Source organism: Salvia hispanica, chromosome 5, assembly GCF_029641045.1.
Source record: "Salvia hispanica isolate PSC_SH4W2 chromosome 5, Shi_PSC_v1, whole genome shotgun sequence".
NCBI lineage: Eukaryota > Viridiplantae > Streptophyta > Magnoliopsida > Lamiales > Lamiaceae > Salvia > Salvia hispanica.
This window is the reverse complement of record NC_142696.1, coordinates 4,267,647-4,283,018: the sequence shown is the minus strand read 5'-3', so window position 1 is coordinate 4,283,018 and position 15,372 is coordinate 4,267,647. Positions and strand designations below refer to the sequence as shown.

The following is a 15,372-nucleotide window of genomic DNA, read 5'->3' as shown; positions in this document are numbered from 1 at the left end:
CAAGCATACCTACAAAACCAAGTAAGTCCAAATCAAGTATCATAGTTTTAGAAGATGGACTAGGCTTACCAAGGGTGTAGAGAGCTATATAGCCAAGATTGCAAATCTCCATGTGGAGTATATCTAATGCATATATGGCCTCATCAATCATACCGTCATCATGATCATAAAGTAATAACAATATTGGAAAAATTCGGCCACTAGGGATTAGGAGGCTATGATCAAACAATGAAGCTTGCATCAAGTAAGAAGCATATGATTTACAACCTAACCATACTACACATGTATACTCAATTTCATAAGCAATGGTATGGTTACCAAGTTTTCTCCTAACACAAATGTGCATCCCATCAAGACATTGTCCTTGATCATACTCTAACGAGTCCAAAATATAAGCACCTGATATGGAGGCACAAAATTCTAACAATTCATTCACAAGGCATCTCAAAACAAAACCATTTGTTGTAAGATCTTTGACAAAATAGCCATAAAACATACCAACTCCATTAAAAGGTTTGATTGTCTTGCAATAATGGAACCTATCATGCCAAGACACACATGCATCAAACACTTTGTATCTCTTGGTCCCAAATTCACCCACTCTACCAATCCACATATCTAACATTGCCTTCATAAAAGAATTTACATTCTTAGAAGAGCTAGGGACACACAAGAAAGGATCCTCATAACTTGTAAGACTAAACTTAGCAAGTAATGATTCAAGATTATCATGCCACATATCAAACAAACCACGGGCGATACGAGTATCAACACAAATGGGCATTTGAAAACCAATCACATTCACTTGTTTCATAAAATCATTATCACAAGTTAAGGTGAGAATACTTGAACCTTGGGAAAGAGGTGATTCAACTTGACCTTGTTTCCATGAGTTCATCACTGTTAAGAAGTTACTTGGTGCATCCACGATTCAGGGTTCACATTCCAATCCTTCCAATTCATGTTTTAAAAAGCCATCAAAGAGAAAAGACATGTTAAAAGAGTTAGTGAAATAAGGGCCATTCTCCTCACCAAGGGCAAAAAGGATAGGGTGATTTAGAGCCCTCCCAAGGTTGACCTTAGAATCTAACAAGCAACTTTTTTTTCTCACATGCTTGTAGTTTTTCTCTCTTGGTTGTTTTGATTCACACTCATCCCCACCACTCTCTCTTGGCTTTTGCATCTCACTTTTTAGCCTTTTCTCACACTCTATATTTTCTTCTCTCTCTTGCTCATTCCTCAAGTACTCATTTACTTTAGCAATCTCATTTGGCTTCGTTTCAATGCTCAATACTTGAAGGTCTTTTAATGGCTCACACTCGTTTTCGGCTTCCACTATGCTAGACACGCCATCATTAAAAGTCGGGCGTGCGTCTTCTTCATGTATGGCCGTGGAAGACTCTTCTTCATCATCACCGGCAACAAAATCCACCCTATGCTTGACATGCTCTTTAACCATGTGGTTTACATCGCCGACGAAACCTTCGTGTGATAGCTAGGATGAGATATGTCCACCTTCTTTGGTGGGATGCTTCTTCGGCTTGTGTCTCCACCACCATATCGAGGGCTTGAGCTCATCCTTGCGTTACTTGAGACTTCCTCCCCCATTAACCACTCATGCACCTTATGACAATCATGATCCCTCATCCACCTAGAGTGAGACTCTCCATGGAACTTTGGATCTTGTTCCCTTCTACTCCCATTATCAAGTCCATCATCATGGTACCTTGACTTGTAGCCACTCCTACCATGTCTCTCTCGGTCACTAGGTGTCATGGAATGGTTATATCTAACTCTATCTCTAAGGTGGCTTATATCCTCATGATACGCCGTAAATCCTCCTTGCATAGCATTCACAATACCCCGCACCTCGTGCATCTCTTTCATGATTGATGAGAACATCTCTTTGATAGTACCACCGGATGATGAGACAACTTTCTTTATAGGCGAGTTATGCCTAGAGTTCACCATTTCAAGTACCTACAAAACAAATTGGACAAGACTAGGGACAAGTCCCTTTTTGTTAGTAACACAAACAACACACACACACCCGAGAATGGAGAATTTAGTGAGGAGCTCACTTCCCATATTGTAAAATCCCCTTTCCCCAAACTCACACCCAATGTTTTAAAAATCGGACCGGTGGACGAACCGGCGAGGCTACTGGTTCACGGTTCAACTGGTCCAACCGGTTGAACCACTGGTCGAACCGGAACACTGTAGCAATATATATATATATATATATATATATATATATATATATATATATATATAATAATTAAATTCATATTACAGAAAATACTAAAATCTTATGAATAATAGACAAAAAAGGCATTATAATGCATAAGTTATGAACATTCATAACTTCAAATAGAGTTAATCTATACAAGATCAGTGATTCAATAGATTACAGATAACATAGTACCAAAATAATATAACTAAAGAGTTATATGATCAGTAGATCACTAGTAACTACATTGCCAAAATAGCATAACTAGAGTTACTCCTACATGATATATAGATCGCTAATAACTTCAGTACCAAAATAACATAGCTAAAGAGTTTTATCCTACATGATCAGTAGATCACTAATAACTTCTATACCAAAATAATGTACTGAAGTATTCATCAAAATACCAAAATAACATAACAAAAGTAATCACTAATCATCTCCATCACTCTCATTTCCAACTCGAATACCATCAGTAGCTCCATCACTATCACCAAATCCTGGCAAATCAACTTCTTCATCATTAGTAATCCTTATAACATCAAATCTTGACAAATCAACGTCTTCATCATCATTAATCCTCATAACATCATCTCCATTGCCTATATGAAGATTGAGCAATATCAAACAGCAAACACAATAAATATTAAACTATATATAAATCTACAAAAAGTTATTAACCTTTTGGTTGTTCTTCCTCTAATATTTCCTCCAATTCCTCATACACAAGTTCTTCATTGGGATTTTCATCAGTCACCCAAAACTCAACTTTGTCAATACACTCATAATCAATTGGATCATAAAGTCTTTTCTTTGAGCCAAGACTACAAATTCATATGAATAAAGAATAAAAAATTAATCATCAACACAAATTATATCAAGATAAAAGCATTGCACAAACATAAATTTCATAGCTCATACTGATTCTTTAAACGCAAGTTGTAGTGAACAAAGACAAGGTCATTAAGCCTTTGATGCTCCAATCTATTCCTTTTCTTTGTGTGAATTCTTTCAAACACATTCCAATTGCGTTCACATCCGGAAGAGGAAGATGTCTGACTCAAGAGTTTAACAGCCACCTTTTGAAGATTTGGTGCATCAAATCCAAAAGTTCTCCACCATTCATCTGAAAATAAATTAACACGTATCAATATTAAATAAAATAACTATAAATCAAATGACTTACTTTGAAATGAATATATAATATTAACTTAATAACTTAACAGGCCTAGTACATTTTACATTGTTTAAAGCTATTTTTCTTCCAAAACCTTCCCTTCTTTCATGAAAAGTATTCATTTCCCCCATCAAATCTTCTGCACCAGGGACCATAAGGTCAAGGATATCAAGCAATCCTCTTGTCACCTCTGAACTACTAGTAGGGCTTTCAGGATCGTACTGAAAAGCTGGATTCAACCAAAATGCAGCTGCATGGAGGTTTTTCCTCAACATTTTATCCCATCTTGATTCAATAATGTCAACAAACTTCCCATACAACCTCTCCTTATTTTTGAACAACTCTTTCACCCCTTTAATAACCCTCCACATGCCCTCATATACATAACCTAATGAAGGTTTCTCATCTGAGTCACATATGCGCAACAATCTCATAATTGGACCCATAATCTTGGAAATAATTAAGCAATTATTCCATAACTGCTCATCCAATACAATCTGTTTGACCTTTTTAGCTTTAGCTACTTTCAGATATTTTTTGAAATCTGAACTTGTAACTAAAGCTTGCAAATGCTCTTTGTGATCATGAAGACTCTTCAATGCTATGAAACAGGTACCAAAACGGGTATCACCTGGGCGGATAATTTCTGTCCAACCTAGCCTATTTCTCAACCAATTAAGAGGCCACTTATGATTATAAACAAACACAGTAACCCTAGATGCAAGTGTAATCAAATCATGTACCATAGACAATTTTGTCATGTCCTTCATTATTAAATTGATGCAATGAGCTCCACACGTAGACCAAGTTACTGTAGGATATCTTTCATTAAGCAAAGAACCAACATTTTTATAGTTTGGAGCATTATCAGTAACCATATGCACTATATTTTCAGCTTCAACAATCTCAACAAATTCAGCAAACAAATTGCACAAATTTTCTGCATTTGCTTCTATGCCAGATATATCTACAGACTTTATGAAGGACACACCCTAATTACAATAAACTAAGAAGTTTATCAAAGATCTACTCCTATTATCCGTCCATCCATCACCCATTATTGTGCACCCCGACTCAACCCATCTACTTCGCATCGAGTCTACAGCATTCTGGACAAAGAATTTGGCTTCTTTCAGCAACGAGACTCTTACAGCATGATAATTGGGTCCTATATACCCATGTCCCATACTTGCTACCATATTAATTGCATGTTGATAATGAGGTGAATTCACAGCATTTAAAGGAATGCAAGCATCATAAAACCATGAAGCCAAGGACATATCAGTTTCTTTCCAACGTGCCTTACTTTGAATGCATGCTTTTATACTAGGCTGAGATGCATCAATTTGTGCTCCAGGTTTCATGAAATCTTTTATATCACTACTGATTTTCTTTCTCTTGTTATCAACTCTTTTGCCTTTATCATTTTGAATCTCTTCATTAATAATACCATAGAATTAACTTTCATATGTGTTCTCAAAGCCAACACTAATTATCTTCTCTTTTTTCTTCTCTTCATGTTCTTTGATTGATGCTTTCATTCGAAAATGAACCTCACTAGGAACTTTAGTACAAGACATGACATTACCAGATAATCCAGCGAGATGTTCTTTCATTCGATGAACTCCTCCACCACGAATTGTCATTCGACTAAAATCACATATGATTTTTTTTGACCCGCCACTATCATCAATCGTACAATAGTGCCATGCTGGATCTTTTTTGCCTCGGCATTTAGCACCAGTGTCGACACCTGTTTGCGGTTCCAGCGGAGGTGATTCACCCTCACTCATGTCCTACAAAGTGCATACGTATATAAGAACCTCATAAGCACATAAAATATATGAAATCAGTTACTAAACATAAGAAGTATTATTCCTATTGACATTATTATATATTGGTTTTGGTCTCATATACTAAAGGTGAATGGCCGTAGTTGATGGTTTAACATACTCCTAAGTCTTATCCTACTTCCACAAAACAATTGTCATAGATAGTAGACAAATAATGCAATACAAAGCTGCAATTTTAGTCATATCCAATGTTTAGACCAAACTTACTGTTGCTCGAGCAGAGACGGAGACGCTTGGCCAGAGCTGTTGGAGGCGGTGATGGAGTGCGTGTAGGCAGCGCTGGAGGGAGTGCAGCGCCGAGGGAAGGAGTGATTTTGCCGGAAAGATGGGTGAAATTTTTTGCAAAAGTGTAGGACGTGGAAGAAGTGAGAACGGCGCTACGGTGCAAATCTGTAACCCTAAATGAGAATGAAGTCCTAATTGGAATATTAAAAGTCCGTAAAATATAAAAGTACTTAATTTAAAACTTAAAAAAACATTGAAATTTTTTTAAAAAAATCTTTCAAGCGGTTCGACTGGTTTTCGGTGTCCGGTCCAACCGTCTGGTTTACCCGATTCAAAACGGCTCAACCCTCCAGCTGTTTTTACTAGTGAATCAGACCGGTAAGCTTGCCAGTTCGCGGACCGGTCCGATCGGCCGGTTCAAACCGGATTTAAAACATTGCTCACACCCAATGTCACTCGGAGGGCTTAGAAATTTTGGTGGCTAAGATACTCTCCCTCACTTGCTCTCAAAGATGTTAATCCACAAGGGTAGCACAAATCACAAACAAGCTATGCAACTAGGCAAGTAATTACTAGTTCTAGAAGTCACGAGATATAGTGAAAGCAAGGTACTAGGCCAATGGAACAATTCAACAAACACTTTGTGTGCACAATTTCAACCAACAACAATAGACCAAACAATTGATGAAATTTTGGCCTACAACTTTTAGACAATCAAATTGACGTACCCAAGAACACATATATCAATTTATAGCTAAATCCCATGGATAGAACTTGAGATCTCTCTTTTTTTTTGACATTTTTTCTAACAATTTTCATCCTTTGGGGATTTTTTTTTTCTTTTCTTACAAGAACAAGAACCAATGGCTCTTGATACCAAATGTTGAATAATGTATTTCTGATATATTCAACTGTGTTATGAATTGTGAGGACTTTACACGCCTAAATAGGCTAGAGATTAATTACATAAGGAAAGATTTACCCTAGCTACAAATCAGGAAAAATATTCACTAAAATCAATCTACAATTAATCTTGTGATTTCTTCCAATCTCCTTGATTTATTTCCAACACTCCCCCTCAAGTTAAACAATGGGATCACCCATTTTTAACTTGTCTAATACTCCGTTGAAGCTCCTCGAATCAACTGCTTTGGTGAGGATATCTGCCAACTGGTCCTCTCATCTAACAAAAGGAAGATCCACAATTTTAGCCTCTATGTTCTCCTTAATGAAGTGTCGATCCACCTCGACGTGTTTCGTCCGGTCATGCTGTACCGGATTCTCAGATATGCTAATAGCTGCCTGATTATCACAGAAGAGTTTGCACGGATGTTGTGATATCGGGCCAAGTTCTGTCATAAGCTTCCTCAGCCATAGGATCTCTGTTAGACCACTCCTAATTCCTCGAAACTCTGCTTCAGCACTGGATAGTGCTACTACTTTTTGCTTCTTGCTACGCCATGTGACAAGATTTCCTCCAACAAAGGTAAGATACCCAGCCGTTGATTTTCGATCATTTGGATTCCCAGCCCAGTCTGCGTCTGTGAACCCAAATATCTCCATATGTCCGTGATTCTCAAATAAAACTCCATATCCCGAAGTTCCCTTCAAGTATCGCACAATTCTCAATGCTGCCTCCCAGTGATCCGTTTGGGGTTTGTGCATAAACTGGCTAACCACTCCAACTGCGTAAGCAATATCTGGTCTAGTGTGGGAAAGATAGATAAGCTTACCCACGAGGCGCTGATATCAAGTATGGTTTGTGAGTTCTGCCCCCTCGATTAATTGCAGACCGTGATTCTGCATCATCGGTGTCTCAGCAAGCTTGCAATCCAGCATCCTTGTTTCAGCTAGAAGATCCAAGACATACTTCCTCTTGTTTATGAATATTCCTCTCTTGGATCGCAACACCTCAATTCCCAAAAAATACTTGAGAAGTCCCAAGCCTTTCATCTCAAACTCGGTAAACAAATTTTTCTTCAATTGACTTATTTCTTCTTCATCATCTCCCGTCAGAATCATGTCGTCCACATAAATGATTAGACATGTAATCTTCCCTTCCTTCTTCTTGAGAAATAGTGTATGATCCGAGTTGCTCTGTTTGTATCCATACTTCTTCATTACTTCAGTGAACCTCCCAAACCATGCCCTTGGAGATTGCTTCAAGCCATAGAGGGTCTTCTTTAGTTTACACACTTCCTGTCCTCCAAAGTTTCCACTAAAGCCAGGTGGGGCTTCCATATAGATTGGCTTCGTTAGTTCCCCATGCAGAAAGGCGTTTGTTACATCAAACTGGTGTAGTGGCCAATCTTTATTCGCAGCAATTGAAAAAAGAACTCGAATGGTGCTCATCTTGGCCACTGGTGAGAAGGTTTCTGCATAATCAACTCCATAGGTCTGAGTGTACCCTTTTGCAACTAGCCTCGCCTTGTAACGTTCAATAGATCCATCTGGTCGTCTTTTGATTGTGAATACCCAACGACATCCTACTAGTCTAGATCCCTCAGGTCTCAGACATACCTCCTAAGTTTTGTTCTTCATTAGTGCCTTCATTTCCACTATCATTGCCTCCCTCCAGTGCTTAATTTTCATAGCTTCTTCGGCTGTTCCAGGAATTTCTTCTTCCTCATACAGGGCAGCAGTGAATGCCCTTGCCATCTCAGTGAGATTTGCCTTAGCCAAGTTTGCTACCGAGTATCTACTTCTTCTAGAAATACGCTCGGGGCTGTACCTCTTAGGTGGAATCCCTCTATTACTTCTCGGGGGCATTATGTACCGCCTTGTGTCACCATCTACCGCTGCATTCTCCACAACATTCTCAACAGTTTCTGCAGATGAGTCATTAGAAATAATTGTACAATCTGATCCAGTGCCAGGAATTACCTCAGATATCACTGGAGGAGGATTGTCGGGAGGTGGCGGTTGAGGAGGCTCTACATGTGGTAAGACAGGCTCGGCGGAAGTACTAGCTTTCTCTGTTGGTTCTACGTTCGAGTTACTTGGTGGTGACATAAACCAACTTAGGGGTCCAGATGAACAATTACTATCACTACTCTCCCCCTGACCACTAAGGTTGGTATAGTAGTATTCACATTCCAAGAAATTACAATTCATTGAGGTTATAATTTTCCTAGAAGAGGGATCAAAACACCTATATCCTTTCTGATTTATCCCATACCCCAAAAAGACACACTTTATAGCGCATGCGGAAAATTTATTTCTCTCGTGTTTAGGGACATGGACATAAACAGAACACCCAAAGATTTTCAAAGGTAGGGTAAGAGGATCTGGTACCTGAGCCAGTGTAGATAAAGTCTGAAGAGGAGTTTTCATGTTTAGGATTTTTGTAGGAAGACGATTGATCAAGTACACAGAGGTGGCAATTGCCTCGGGCCACAAGAATTTTGGAATTTTAGAGTCAAAAAACAAAGCTCGGGTGATTTCCAAAATTATTCTATTTTTCCTTTTTGCGACTCCATTTTGTTCGGGGGTATAAGCACAAGAAGTTTGGTGAATTAAACCCCTTTTTTGAAAAAATTCTAACATCTCTTTATTAACAAATTCTCTGTCATTATCCGATCTTAGGGTTCGAACAGTGGTCTCGAGATGCAGATCCGTGAGCTAGCATCGCGGCACTGCCTTGGTGAGCCATCATTTAACAACATAGTAGAGGCCTTGACACTCAGTGCCACGCCCAATTATCCTCCTCGTCCTGATATCCTGTAAAACACAAAAATTTGGATGCATCAGTAAAGTACAATTTAATTCCTTTGTTACATGACTGATGGACATCAACTTATGTGATAATTTCGGAACATAGAGACAATTCGACAACTTTAAAGTTGGTGAAATTTCGATTGTTCCACTTCCCTCTACTGATGTTAATTCCCCATCTGCAGTCTGAATTTGACTTTTCATAGCTCCACTAAAATTCACAAAGTCATTTTTATCATGGGACATAGTATCAGTTGCTCCACAATCAAGAATCCAACCCTTCTCTTTTTCACTAGACTTATATTGTGCAGTACAAGCAATATGCAATTTATTCAACACTTCAAACCTATTTGGGGTAATAAAATGATTTTCTAAAGCCTTGGGTTGAGGTCTACAATTAACAACACATTTGGAGGCAGATTGAATATTATTTTTAAAATGGGGTATTGTTTGCAATTTAAAGGAAATATGGGGTGTTGACTGTAAATGAGAATTTGGGCTAGATTTTTTTAATTCCAGCCCGTTACCTCCATTCCCAATTGCAGTTCCGCCGCCTCCTCCCATCCTTGCAAACGCCGCCTCTCCTACTACCTCCTCTGCCCGTCTGCCGCCCCCTCCGTTCCGGGAGTCTCCATCTCCGGCTCTCGCGCTAGGATTGGTGGCCTCACGGTTGCCTCCTCCCGTCGGAAACAATCCACCGCCGCTGCCATCGTCCACCCCGATTGCCAATCGGGCTTTCGCCTTTTGATTTTCGTCCCACCATTCGGGAAATCCAACCAAGAGAAAACATGATTCTCTGGTATGTTTCGGTTTACCGCAATGAGAGCACCATAGCTTGGATTTGTCCGGTTTGAATCCTCCTCCCCTGCGGTTGGGTCCGGCGGCGCATGGCGGTGGTTGTTGGTTGACGCGCTGCTGCTGCTGGGGTTGGTTTCGGGTAGTGAATCGTAGCCCCACTCCGCCCGATGATGAGTCGTCGCTAGCTGCTCCGGCCGAGGAATCTGAGTTTGCTGCCGGCGGCATGATTTTGAGCCGAGTAGCTTCTCGTTTCACCCGCCCGTATGCGGTTTCGGCTGAGAGCAGGGGATGCTCTTTGAGGATGTCGCGCCGGATTCCGTCGTATCGTTCATTCAGTCCGGTGAGGAACTTGAACAAACGTCTTGTTCCTATGTATGTTCGGAATTGCCCGACTCCTTTGTCACAGCAATCAATCGGGCGATTCTCACATCAATCTATCTCGATCCAGATCCCATGGAGACGACGCCAGTAAGTTTCGAGTCCTTGTTCTCCTTGCACTATCTTACTCGCTCTTTCCTCCAAGTCATATAACAGGTACGGATCAGCAGTGCTAGCAAACGTGACGGACAAGCTCTCCCACAGGGCCTGTGTAGTTTGGTGGTGTGCGAAATCGACGACGATATCAGTTTCGATATTGTCGATTATCCATGAGAACACGATCATGTCGGTCTCTTCCCATTCGGTGTAGCCTTTCGCCCCTGGTTCTGGAGGCGCTGGTATACAGGTGAGGTGCCGAAGGGCTCGTCTGCCCACAACGGCTATCCTCATTAGTTTCTGCCAGAGAGGGTAGTTGTTTCCATTGAGTTTGACTGCCAGAGTAACGTTCTTACTCATTCTCAATCTTGAATCGTTATTGTTGTTGGGTTTCTCTTCATCGTCTGAATGATCTGCCATGGCCGAGATTTGGTATTCTCAGGCTGTGATGAATCTTATTCTGAGCCGCCTTTCTCTGATGCCATGTTGAATAATGTATTTCTGATATATTCAACTGTGTTATGAATTGTGAGGACTTTACACGCCTAAATAGGCTAGAGATTAATTACATAAGGAAAGATTTACCCTAGCTACAAATCAGGAAAAATATTCACTAAAATCAATCTACAATTAATCTTGTGATTTCTTCCAATCTCCTTGATTTATTTCCAACACCAAATAATGTGAATCTTATTGATTGAAGACTCATGAATTTACCCCGAACTTATTCTTGTAAATAAACCCAACAAATAAACAAGATAAACCAAGAAATGGAACAAGAAAAATGGATAAAAGGATAGATGATGGATTAATGTTATGATTTAGGTGAAGAACAAGAAAGGAATCCCAAAGGCACTTTCACATACAAACACCTAATGGCTCCACAAACTAGCAAGCATACCTTTACAATCAACCTTAGCCCGACAAAAGATCGAATGCAACCGGAGGAATTTGATAAGTCTTCAAAAGATGAAGAAGGTGAGCTCTCAAATATGGAGAAGTTGTCTCTTACAAATATTCAAAAGCTGCTTGAAATGAACCCTAGCAAGAGTATTTATACTAGGAGTTAAAAATAAGCAAAACAAAACAAGTCTTGGTCAAAAAGTCACATTCCGGACAAAACACCCGACTGGGTGATTCCCACGGCTCATTTCACCCGCCCGCGTGAAGTTTCTGGACAAAAATTGATCTCTCGGCAAAAACGCCCGATCGGGTGTCTTCGGGTTGGCAAACAACCGCCTGCATGTTTCTTTCTGCATTGCGCGACTTTCTTAAAACGATCATATGTCTCTCATCCGAACTCCGTTTGGGGCGTGTGAGGTACCCACGCGAAGGTATTTCGACGATGAAGACGATGGTGGTCTTGGATCAGCATTTGGACACCATCTTGATAGGTATATTGATGTTTGAAACGGACCTCAGCTCCGGTATGGTTCATTGGATGCCTTCGTTTCTTCTAATGGTTTGGCACGTCCCGGATTCACATCATCCTCTCCTTCTTTTTGAAAGGATTTGTCCTCAAATCCGGTTCTTAGATTCATCTTTCGGACACCTGGATTCACATCATCTCGGTAATTGGTGAATCCCGAGTGATCTGATCCCTACAGAACTCAAATCATTTGTTGATCGTAGCTTCCCAACATTGGACAATGCTATTAAGTTTTATAAGAACTATGGTCGACTTGTTGGTTTCGACACACGGAAAAATGGTTCTAAGACCATCTCCAAGGTACACTAAAACTTAAAATAGGATAAGTATTTAGCTCCAATAGTACTCAAAAACCAATCCAATTTTTGGTTTTTGTGAAAAAAAATACCTATCTTTAGGTTTACACTAAACCAAAACCTAAAAAATTCTCAAATTTTGTGAGTAAAAAAAGCATAATATAGAGAATATTCTTTTAAGTTTGAGTTTAGTGTAAATGGTTGAAGTAAAATCAATATTTAGTGTGAGATTTGCACTAAAATGGGTTTGAGTTTAGAGGAATGGTTGGAGATGCTCTAAGAAAGGCCAATGATGCGGCCATGACCGTTTGGTCCCGCCTCAACCGCTGCGAACGGGGAAGGAATGTCTGGGTACAGGCTGCGTAGTCGACGGGAAAGATGGGTTGTATCTTTCACTGTTATATCAAATCACTTACACCATTCTTCAATTTTCACAATATTAATCCCGTTTTTATTTTTCAACCAAATTCCCGTACTATGCCCTATAATACCTTTATTTATCCTAATCGTAAACAGTTTAGAATCAATAATGCGCCTTTAGAGCCAATCATAATTTGAAACTCGACCGTTGAGTGAAAATATTAATTTACTCAAATCATTTATTTTATACTGATCAGTGCTTATATAGTTCGTAATGACTATTTATTTAACACACTTTTGCTATCGATATACTACGATTCTACTTTTAAATCTAGTATAATATGCTTTGGTATTTTAAATGCACATGGTTTGAATATTTCAATCGGGAGAATGAATTTGAAATTTGACTTGTTCGAATTTAAATGTGTACATGAAATAAATGTCGGATACCACGTAAAATTTAGTACTGCTACTAATTTTGAATATCTATTTCAAACGGGAATGAGGGAGAACCCGAGTCAAGTTTTAAATTTAAAATATACTCCAAATAGGGGTCTTCATTTGTTCGATCATTTAATAATATTTGCGAACATTTACAGTTCCCACTTCCCACTCACTTAAATGACATTCAAATTCAATTTGTGTGTTTACTTGCTTGAACAGTTTTTCCACTTACAAGCTGAAAAGCTTTTATTACAGATCTTGGTCGTATAATAAAGTTTTGTGCGCTGATTTTAGAAAAATGAAAAACATACTTCGTGAGTTCTTGTACAATGAAACTTCAATAGAAGTAGAACAGTCCACAATATAAATTCCCCGACTGCGATAATAACTACTATAATCAATGACAGTTATAAATTTTTATTTCAGCATATAACTTTTAAATTCTTTGTTTCCAACTCACAGTTATTCAAACACTTGGATAATTTACAAGTTCTTGACATGCCACAGAGAAAAACATACAAGAAAAAGGAAGCAAGAGTTCAGAGAATTCCGTAAATTTAATTTACTTCATAAGTAGGAGTAGTTAATTTAATTTAAACGTGAAGAAATATTATTTAGTTCATAAAGGGAAAATGATTCCCTCTAATAAGATAAAAAACGCCAAATCTATGCGTAGTAGTAGTAGTAGTAGTTTTGAAGCGATCAATAGAGTTTCTTGGTAAAGAGGCTTCTAATATTAAACAAATTAGCTCCACGTACGCCTTCACCACCTCTCGCGCTGTTCTCATCGCTTCTACAGCTAAAATGCTGGCGGTAGCCCATACACACTGCCACTGGCACTTTGAAACTCAGAACCCTTGCTTTAGAGGTACCGGCAACCGGCACTCTCCGGCGGACCTGCCTGCTTCTTCCCAAGTGGACCCCACCCCTACCGGGGCTGCTCGCCCACTTCCTCGCTTTCGAGTTGCTCCTAGAGCAGGGGGCGCTGCTCACCTTCCGATTCACCGGTCGAGATTTACTCCCCGCGAATGGCCATATGTTTATGTTCAGCTCTGCACTTACGCTACCATTCTTCTTATCTCTTCTCTTCTCTTTAAAGCTGCTCTTATCCTTCTTCTTATAAATGCTGTGTTCTTCACCGATTCTCTTGTCTTTTTTTCGGAAAATATCCCTCCACCGCTTTGAATTGGTCGACAGTTGAGCCGATTCGGATGCCTGATTGGAGAGGTTGAGATGGTGGAGGGGGAGGAGTACGCCGCCGGAGAAGAGTTCGTCGGCGGATAGAAGATTCAGCGGCGGAAGAGACGGGTTTCTGACCATCCAAAATTCAAATTCCGGTGAGTTCGAATCGCCGCATGGCGCTATGATTCGAGGAGGAGGATCCTCCATTTCCCTCCAGAAATCGGCCGAAAGGAGAATGCGACTTTAGTGTTTGCGAAAACAGAGCAAATAGGATGTGATTATGGGAATGAAATGAGGGTAGTATTTATTAGAGGGGGAAGGGGGATTTTGGTTCACTTCTGCGCATTAATTCATTTCTTTATTGTTCAAACCACGCAACAGTTTATAAATGGTGGCCCGTGTGACGTAATAATAAAAAGCTATAAGTTCTTTTACTACACCACATCTTATATGGAGTAATAAGCTAAACTGATAAGAATAGCGCATAATAATTTTGGGAAAGACTTGTAAGTCCCGGGCATCTATATATATATATGAGTATTATTACCTGAAATAATAATTGAGGATAAATGATAAAAGGAGGAGATGATAATGAATAGTCACAACTCAAAATCAGATTAACAAAAAGAGGTGGATAGTAGAGTATTGTGTGGAAGCCAAGAATAGGTCTGATGGATCATATGCAACGGAACCATTACTAATATACGTACAAAACTTATACTAGTAGAACAACAGGTTAGGTCCCTGTTTTTTTTATTCTCATCTGTTTAATTCAATGTAAAAGGAGGGGTTAGATATTAGACGTCCAATTTAATGAACTAGATCGTTTTTGTGACCATGTATATATATGTAATTCTCATCTGTTTAATTCAATGTAAAAGGAGGTCATCAATTCTCAACTTTGGGGCGTACCGTTTGAGAGGTTTCATTTCATTTTAGAATATGGTCATCAATTTTCTAACAACATATTTGTTGGAATGCCCTTAAATTTCAATTAACATTCTTTTCAAAATAATCGTATCCAAAAGAATTGGGATATTTAAAGTGGTACAAGGTGATTTTTTTTTATTTATCTATAAAAGATTTTGTGGAAGGAAAAGAACTTGTTATCAAATTGAATTAAACGTTTAACTTTTGATGAGTTTTTTTTTAACCCAATACGAGAATGACTATAAAAAGAGGAAAAAAAA

General features: G+C 39.1%; 1 protein-coding gene and 1 pseudogene across 1 annotated transcript; both read right to left on the bottom strand.

Annotated features, from left to right (window-relative positions):
* Positions 1 to 9,136: 9,136 nt before the first annotated feature.
* Positions 9,137 to 10,891, bottom strand: LOC148924244 (uncharacterized; annotated as a pseudogene).
* A 2,647-nt stretch (positions 10,892 to 13,538) lies between these two features.
* LOC125189979 (uncharacterized) lies at positions 13,539 to 14,443 on the bottom strand. Its single transcript, XM_048087186.2, has one exon. It carries the CDS (start codon positions 14,387 to 14,389, stop codon positions 13,703 to 13,705), a length of 687 nt encoding a protein of 228 aa, XP_047943143.1. The 5' UTR covers positions 14,390 to 14,443; the 3' UTR covers positions 13,539 to 13,702.
* Between the last annotated feature and the right edge of the window lie 929 nt (positions 14,444 to 15,372).